Source organism: Gekko japonicus, unplaced genomic scaffold (genome assembly GCF_001447785.1).
Source record: "Gekko japonicus isolate JY-2015 unplaced genomic scaffold, Gekko_japonicus_V1.1 scaffold617, whole genome shotgun sequence".
In the NCBI taxonomy this organism is placed as follows: domain Eukaryota; kingdom Metazoa; phylum Chordata; class Lepidosauria; order Squamata; family Gekkonidae; genus Gekko; species Gekko japonicus.
In genome coordinates, this window is record NW_015171522.1 from 97,272 (window position 1) to 106,332 (window position 9,061).

General features: G+C 47.7%; 1 protein-coding gene across 1 annotated transcript in view; it reads right to left on the reverse strand.

Annotated features, from left to right (window-relative positions):
- LOC107117359 (voltage-dependent L-type calcium channel subunit alpha-1F-like) overlaps positions 1-9,061 on the reverse strand; it is a 140,721-nt gene that overhangs the window by 62,963 nt on the left and 68,697 nt on the right. The window contains 5 exon segments of the mRNA XM_015419459.1: positions 393-445; positions 4,767-4,874; positions 7,563-7,650; positions 7,931-8,037; positions 8,736-8,795. Of these exon segments, the coding sequence (XP_015274945.1) occupies positions 393-445; positions 4,767-4,874; positions 7,563-7,650; positions 7,931-8,037; positions 8,736-8,795 (416 nt within the window).

Here is a 9,061-nt window from a genome sequence, read left to right on the forward strand (position 1 = left end):
AGGGAGGGCCTTCGCGGGGCTTCCTTGCACTCCCGCCGGCCTTGCAGGTCCACCGCCGGGCCCCTCATGGGGCTTGGCAGTGGAGCTGCAAGGCTGGCGGCGGCGGCCGGGACCGTTGGGGGCGGGGTGTGTGGCCTTATGACACACTTCCGGTGATGTCAGGGGGTGTGGCATATGCTAATGAGGTATGCTAATGAGTTCCCCTAGCTCTTTTTCTACGAAACGACCCCTGGATAGCAGAGAGATGGAAGCGATGGCCTCCGCGGTGGGCCTAGCGATAAGGAAAGCCTGCCAGGAGTAGGTTCGGCTGATGCTGTTGGGGCGTTTGGGCTGAGTCGTACTGGGCGTCTTGAGCTGCTGCTGTCACACACCAGGGCCTGACGGGTACCTACTTGCACTCCTCCGGTGTATGCTTGGCCTCGTCTGTGCAGCTGTAGAATTTGCCCTGAGGGGGGAACACAAACAAGAGGAGATCTTGGATCAGAGTCTGGTCGTGAGGAGACAAGCTGGTCTTCCGCTCCGGGGAAGGTCCTGCCCTCCTGACGTCTGAGAGAGACGCCTAAACCGGCCCTGCCTGAACAGCATCCTTCAGTCCTTCTGGACCCGGGAGCCATCTTGAAACCAACCTGTTACGTATTGGGACTGAAACATTCCAGGTCGGTCCCATCAGAGACTGGCTGAGCTTGGAGCACAAGAGCAATAGCCTACCAGGACTCTAGAAGTAACCAGTCAAGAAGTAATCTTATGTAAATAGCCTATCGTTGGGAGTGGGGTGTGTTTGGGTGTGGCAACTGCATGCTATTTAGCCAGAGCTGAGGCTCTGGGTTTTTGTCTTGCTCTTGCTGAAATCACAAATAAAGTTGAGCTGATCACTGGATACGAGCCTGTTCATCCATGGAACCCACTATTTAACAGTGGCGACGAAGGTGAGATCCTGTTGAGCCAGCCCAACGCCCACCAGCACTCCACCACGCACTGAGCTCTAGCTCTGGGGTTTTGTCTTGCTCTTGCTGAAAACACAAATAAAGTTGAGCTGATCACTGGATTCGAGCCTGTTCATCCATGGAACACACTATTTAACGCAACCCCAAAAACCCCAGCACCCACGTTTATTATCGTTTTAGAGGCTAGCCGCGTTGGTTCACAGCAGAACTGCGAGATTAGAGTCCAGTAGCACTTTAGAGACCAATGGGATTTGGGGGGGGGGTATAAACGTCCGACTTGTATCTGACAAAGGATTTTCTGCACTCCCATTTTCCTCGCATGTAAGTTCCTTTTGCTTGGGGGGGGGGTCCTGTTCTGCACATGTTTTACTCTTTCTAGTAGCTGATTCAATATTACATTGCTTTATGTCCTCCATAAAAGCCTGCAGTTAAAATCTGCAGGGAATACGCTGGACATACAGCCATGTAATATGAAACTGACCACTAGGGGGAGCAAAATGTGTGTAGAACCGGAGAATCCCTCCAAAGAAACGGGAACTTACAAGCAAAGAAAATGAAAATGAGGAAAAGCCCAAAAGGGAACTTAAGCTCTTGAAAACTCACACCCCAGATCTCGTTTGTCTCTAAGGTGCTACTGGACTCAAACCTAGCACATTTATTATTTTATCTTCAGGGAGAACGAGATGCCACGCTTCACATGAGGCTGATGCTGAAAACAGCCACCTCCTTCAAGTTCCCATCCTTTTCTCCAGGACATCTGAGCATGCTGACCCCTGCTGTCGGGTCATCATGTCCTTTTGTAAATTTTTCCTAAATGCCACCCCATTACTGCACTATTGTATATTTAATTCTTTGTTGTTGTTGTTTTTTTACTTTCAAGACCCCAAGGAGGTCTAAAATACAACCTAAAACCAGGATTACATAAAACCTTAAAACAATTCATATATATTTTTAGAAAGCCAGCAGTGCCAACCTCTAAAATACAGTAAAAATCCAAAGGGACAGTAAAGTAAAGGGAAAGGTTCCCTTGCTCGAAAGCCAGTCGAGTCCGACTCTAGGGTTGTGGTGCTCATCTCCGTTTCAAAGCCAGCGCTGTCCGAAGACGTTTCCGTGGTCGTGTGGCCGGCATGACTAAACACCAAGGCACACGGAACGCTGTTCCCTTCCCACCGAAGTGGTACCTATTTATCGACTTGCAATTTCTTGCTTTCGAACTGCTAGGTTGGCAGGAGCTGGAACTAAAGATGGGAACTCACTCCATCTTGCGGCACCGGGATCTTGAACTGCTGAGGTACTGACCTTCCACAGCCTGCAGTTCAGCGTCTTAACCACTTGAGCTACCACAGCTCCTTAAGGGAACAGTACCATGCACCAAAAAATACATGCCCAAAATATACCAAGAGCCTGATGTCAGGTTGCAACTCCTCCCACTCAACTGCCTCATCCTTTCGAGTAAAAGCAGACCTCAAGTTCACTGCCAAGATATCTTTGATCCAAGCATGTATACGTACGCTCGCACACCCCACTTCCCCATGTGGTGAGAAGTTCCTGGGGTAGTGCTCTATCTGTGTGGGTTCCCCTTGGAGAGAGAGCACCAGAAACCTGTGGAATTTTTGTAATATTTGCTTTATACACAGGTAAAGCACAGGTAGAACCAGGGGTCATTTCCTGCGGAAGCGCACAGGAGCGGAGCTCCGGCAGTAAGGAGCCCAGGGGGCGGGCACATGCAACAAGCCCCTCCCCCTGCTCCCAGCAGCCCTCAGTCAGAGCAAGAAGCAGCCAGGTAAGTTTCAGAGCCCCCCCCCCACCTTTAGGTACAAGCTCTTCCTCCTCTGTGGGGGCAGATCTGCGCGGTTCCCCCCCCCCATAGCTAGCAATCCAAAACAGTCCAGTGGCACCTTTAAGAGCAAGCTTTATTCAGGTACAAGCTCTCCCTCCTCTGGGAGGGCAGATCTGCACGTTCTCCCCCCCCAAATAGCTAGCAATCCACCTGAGCGGTCGGTGTTGCCTTCTGACACACTTTTGGTGATGTCAGGGGGTGTGGCATATGCAAATGAGTTATGCTAATGAGTTATGCTAATGAGCTTCTGCACCTCTTTTTGTATGAAATGACCCCTGGGTAGAACTAAATGGTACTCCTACAGAGCATCATGAATGCAATCTCAAACAGAGGCCTATTACTCATGGGTGTTTTCCCTCGCTTTCACTATGCATGTCTGTTGGGTTCTCTTTTTCATTCTGCTTTGATTTTCCTCCCTTCAGTGCTCAGTTTGCTCTCTGGTCGAAGTTTCCCCGGGTTTTCCGAGAGCACTTTTGTGCCAAATTTTTCCTTGTTTCGATTCCAAGCCAAAGGTAATTCAGAAGCATACAGATTCCCATTCACAGATCTTGTATACTCTTGTACACTCAGATCTTGTACAATGAGTGTGTGATTTTTTTAAAAAAAAACTCTTTATTAGGATATCACAATAGGTAAACTTATAATTCATGTAACAAGTAATCTCATATCTTTTTTCTCCCCTATACCCCCCCCCTTCTGACTTCCCACAGTGCTCAAACTTCTCATTCCCCCTTAGGTCAACCCCTTTCCCAATTCTTTAATATTATATATTTATTACAGGTACCGTATCTCTTTATCTATAGATCTATATATACGTTTAAACTTAATCAAGATCTTGTATACTCTTGTACACTCAGATCTTGTACAATGAGTGTATGATGTATACAAGGGCAAGTCTGGGCAGTATAAGTTCATGATCTTTAAACGTGTGATCTCGTTTTGCCACCTGCTAGTAATTAAAATAGTGTTTTTATGTAAAGGGAGTAGTTTGTTAGGCATATCATGAGCACTGAAAGAATCTGTTTCATTGAAGTGGGAAGAATGTTGTGTGTTAATTCACGGATAAGAATTGTGTAAGTATTTATAACATTACGGTAGGCATTCATGGAGTTTTCACGCAAGAATTAGTGATTATGTAAGATGGCTAATGCAATTGTTTTTCCTCTCTTTTCAGTGACATGTAAACTAATGGTATTCACGCAGCACACTTAGAAAAAGCGGTTATGTGAAACGGTATTATATACAATTCCTGTTGTATGTATGCGTATATTTTTATACTGTGATGAAGAAATACGATTCACTACAGAATAGTAGTGGGAAGTGGGAAGAATGTTGTGTGTTAGTTCACGGAAAAGAATTGTGTAAGTATTTATAACATTACGGTAGGCATTCATGGAGTTTTCACGCAAGAATTAGTGATTATGTAAGATGGCTATTGCAATTGTTTTTCCTCTCTCTTCAGTGACGTGTGAACTAATGGTATTCACGCAGCACACTTAGAAAAAGCGGTTATGTGAAACGGTATTATATACAATTCCCGTTGTGTGTATGCGTATATTTTTATAATGTGATGAAGAAATATGATTCACTACAGAATAGTAGTCTAAATATATTTTCATAATATAACATCACGGTTGTTTCCGTTATTGTTCGTAGCCATCCCGTGATCTCTGTGTTGTTTCTACATCCAACTTGGAGGTTGGCAACCCTATTCTAAAAACACTTGGTGGACACCAGGAAAGGTGTTGGCATGCACCAAATTGCCCACGGGCACCCTGTTGGGGACCCCCGTCTTAATACCCAATTGGGGAGATATCTACGGTCATTAAGACACATTACCATAGACTTTTGTCCTATGACACATCAGGATAGACTTCTGTCATGCAGCATAAACAACTCCACAGTAACAAGAAGGCAATCCAGTAACAACACTGTCTGTCCTTCACGCGGCCCACCCAGATGCAGAAATGTCCATTCCTTACCTTGAACAGCTGAACTCCGATGCATGCAAACATGAACTGCAAGAGGGTGGTGACTATCATGATGTTACCAATGGTGCGGATGGCTACAAACACGCACTGCACCACGTGCTGTTGGGAAAGAAAGGGGGAAAGGGGGTGTGAGATGGCCGGCAGCAAAGACATTTCCATAACTCTGCTATGCTAGGTGGAGAATAATATGGAGGAATGTAACATAAGAACATCAGAAGAGCCCTGCTGGATCAGACCAATAGTCTATCTAGTCTAGCATTCAGTCTCACACAGTGGCCAGCCAGTTCCTCTGGATGACCAACAACAACACATAGAGGCCGACGCCTTCATAAGTACATCAGAACAGCCCTGCCGGATCAGACCAGTGGTTCATCTAGTCCAGCATCCCATCTCATGCAGTGGCCAACCAGTTCCTCTGGAGGACCAACAACAGGGTACAAAGGCCTTTCCCTGATACGAACCTAAGAAGAGCCCTGCTGGATCAGACCAGCTTTCATAAGAACATCAGAAGAGCCCTGCTGGATCAGACCAGTGGTCCATCCAGTCCAGCATCCCGTTTCACACAGTGGCCAACTTGCTCCTCTGGATGGCCACAAGAACAGGGCAGAGAGGCCGTGGCCTTCATGAAGAGCCCTGCTAGATCAGACAGTGGTCCATCTAGCCCATCATCCTGTCTCACACAGTGTCCAGTCAGTTCCGCTGGACGGACAACAACAGGGCATAGAGGCTGAGGCCTTCCCCTGACGTTGCCTCCTGGCTGTTTATTCTAGTGGCCATCACTACATCCTCCGGCAGCAAATTCCACATTTTTAATCACCCTCTGTGTAAAGTAGTATGGAAGGAACTACAGAGGTCCATCTTCTATGCCATAGATCATGGATCTCCAATCTTGTTTGATCAGCAGGGCTGCAATATTTTGGAATACTGAGAAAGGGTACTGGGCAACCATCATAAAATGGCTGCCACAGAGAGGGTTCCAGTCGCAAAACGTTGGGGGGTTCCAAGTTAAGTGTCCTCCTGTGATGGAGGCACATGCTTCCAAATGGGCACTCTTTGCAGACTCTTGGGATCTTTTAAAGCTCTTCTTATACCAAGGAGATGGAGGAAAGCTGGGATTGGCTCTTTTCTTAAGGGAAGAAATGCTAACTGGCTTAGTTGTTGTAGATTTTCTGGGCTGTAGGGCCATGGCCTTGGCATTATAGTACCTGACATTTCGCCAGCAGCTGTGACTGGCATCCTCAGAGGTATAACACAGAAAGATGGGGTACTCTGTGTGTCAAGGTGAGAAGAAAATGGTAGGCAGGTAACTTATATCTACTGAGGAAGGTGGAGTAGGGCTGAGTCATTATCTTCTAGGAGTTTCCCAGGCTGTGACATGCTAATGGAGGAACTTTCCTGAGGAGGTTCTTTTGCATACGGATGGGCTGTTGAAATTCTAATCTTATCTGTAGTGCTGTTGTAAGAAGTAGAGCCTTTTGTGTTTTTCAGGACAGGAAACCATGCCCTATTTATTTGTAAACTCTCTTCTTTCCTGTTGAAATTGTGTTTATGTTTATGCATTTCAATGGCTTCCCTGGGTAATCTGACATGGTAATTGGATGTGTTGTCCAGCCTTTCGGTGTCTTGGAATAAGATCCTGTGTTGTGTTTGAATTAGGCTCTGTTCAGCCACTGCTGATTTTTCAGGTTGGCCAAGTCGGCAGGGTCTTTCATGTTCGTTTATTTTTGTCTGGATGCTACGCTGTGTGGTCCCGATGGAAACCTGTCCACAGCTGCTCACTGGTTTGTTTCCGAAAAAGGTTGTTTGCTTCCTGAGCCAATACAGGAAGCAGCTGCTGCTCGATGGCCAAGAAGAGGATGCACAGGTACGATCTACCTGACTGGGACGAGCTCAGCACGTCGTTCATCGGCCAGTTTGGGCCCTACCTAAAGCTGCCTGTTTCCCCCTGTCCTATTCAAGTCATTTGGGTTTTATCTCCAAGACTCAAGCAAGTGGGCACCAAGGAACACGTGGCAGGCACCGGGTTGGGGATCACTGGACTATGTTGTAGAAAGGAGGAAAAGAAAGAGAAAGAAGGAGTCTTTGGAGGCCTGGGCCAGAAGCTCTGAGGTTCTCAGCAATTGCAAGAAAACAATATGCAAGATCCAGGTTTGCTTACAAGGAGATTTAAATAAATTAGCAAACTTGCAGAAATAGCAGGCTAAGCTTCCATCCGCTGGGCCTCGAACACACGCACACACAGCGAAGCTAGCCAGTATCCAAGATGAGATACATAAGCTAAAACTAAACATCTTATACCAACTGTTGGCTACAAGTCAAGAATATCGTCATCAAAGCTACCTCCAATGCTCCCTCTAAGCTGTGGAGTCTTGTGAGCAAAAATTCTACTTTGTGAGCTAGCGGCATTAAAGTCGTGAGCGAGCGATTTGGCTGCTGCATAAATCAGTTTGCTCTAGAGCCCTCCTTGCTGAGCTAGGACAAAAAAGTTTGAGCCGGGGGCTAAAAAACTAACTAGCTAACACTAACTAGCTAACACTAACTCAGCTTAGAGGGAACACCGGCTACATCCCTAAACATTGATAGGAGCCAGGCCATATCTTGCACCTGGCACCTAGTAGCTGAGCAAAACACAGACTAGATAAGTACTAATGAAAACAGGGACAGCTATTCTCCTGGGAAGCCGCCTGCCAGCCATCCTCCCAGACAGCTAGAGGTCAGGCAGTGGCAAAAAAACCCAAAATGGAGTTAGGCAGGCTATACAGGCAGATCTGCTGCCAGGTCCCTCACCTTGAGCCCCTTTGCCCGGTTGATAGCTCGGAGGGGACGGAGCACTCGTAGCACTCGCAAGATCTTCACTACGGAAATGGCACTGGAGCTGAGGACGGAAAAAGGAAAGGAAAGGGAATGAGAAAGCTGCGGGGCTCTAAAAAAGTCAAGATTCTTATTTTTCACTTTGTATACATGTCTCACTTAACCCTCCCGGGTCCTTTCTCCCCTTGAGTGGGACTAAGGCGGTCCATTCCTTCTCCTTGTTCGATGCATGTCTCACATGACCCACCAATGTCCCATCCCCCCCGAATGTGGTTAAGGTGGTCCATTACATCTCTTTCTGCTCCCTACCCGAGGGATTAGACCCAGTCCCCGTTCAGACTTACTGGATGCCGAAAGAGATGAGTGAGACGCTGACGACAAGCAGATCCAGAAGATTGAACCAGTTCCGGCAGAATGAGCCCTTGTGTAGGAAGGCGCCATAAGCTGTCATCTGAGGACAGAGACATGCTAAACACCTGGATCTAGATACTAAGACCCCCCCTGTACAGTATGCAAGTTGTAGAATAGACTGTGCACATTTCCTTGGTTTGCATGTAAAGGTAAAGGTTTCCCTTGCTCGAAAGCCAGTCGAATCTGACTCTAGGGGGCGGTGCTCATCTCCGTTCCCAAGCCGAAGAGCCAGCGCTGTCCAAAGACGATTCCGTGGCCATGTGGCCGGCATGACTCTACGCAGAGGCGCACGGAACGCTGCTACCTTCCCACCGAAGTGGTCCCTATTTATCTACTTGCAATTTCTTGCTTTCGAACTGCTAGGTTGGCAGGAGCTGGGGCCAGAGACGGGAGCTCACTCCGTCACGTGGCACTCGGGTGTCAAACTGCCGAACTAAAGACCTTCCGGTCTGCAGCTCAGAATCAAACGCATCTCGATGCAAAATTTTATTTTTAAAAAACAGAAAACACGCCGACCCACAGAGAGAGCATTATTTGGAGTTCATTCTGCAGTTGCTAATCCCCTTCCCCCTGGTTGGGTAGCCACGGGGTTCTGAGGGCATTAGCCCTGGTAGCAGCCATTTCCTGAGGCCACCTCGTAATTTTGGACTCTGGGATACACGCTCCACCTTCCCAACTGATGGACCCGGCCCTCCCCCCCCATATCGTTATCTTCTCTCTGCTTTAGACCTAGTATACCTTGAGCAGGATCTCAACAGTGAAGATCGCAGTGAAGGCATAGTCAAAGTAGCCCAGAATCTGAGCAAGGGGTGAGAAAGGGAAGAAGAGGGCCAAAAAGGAGAGAGAAAGAAAGAGAGAAGAGAGAGGAGTGAGCATTGATTCTTCTTTCGCTTCCACTCCCCTCCTTTCCCACTCCCAGGGGTCATTTCCTGCGGGAGCGCACAGGAGCGGAGCTCCGGCAGTAAAGAGCCCAGGGGGCAGGCACACACAACAAGCCCCGCCCCCTGCTCCCAGCAGCCCTCAGTCAGAGCAAGAAGCAGCCAGGTAAGTTGCAGAGTCCCCCC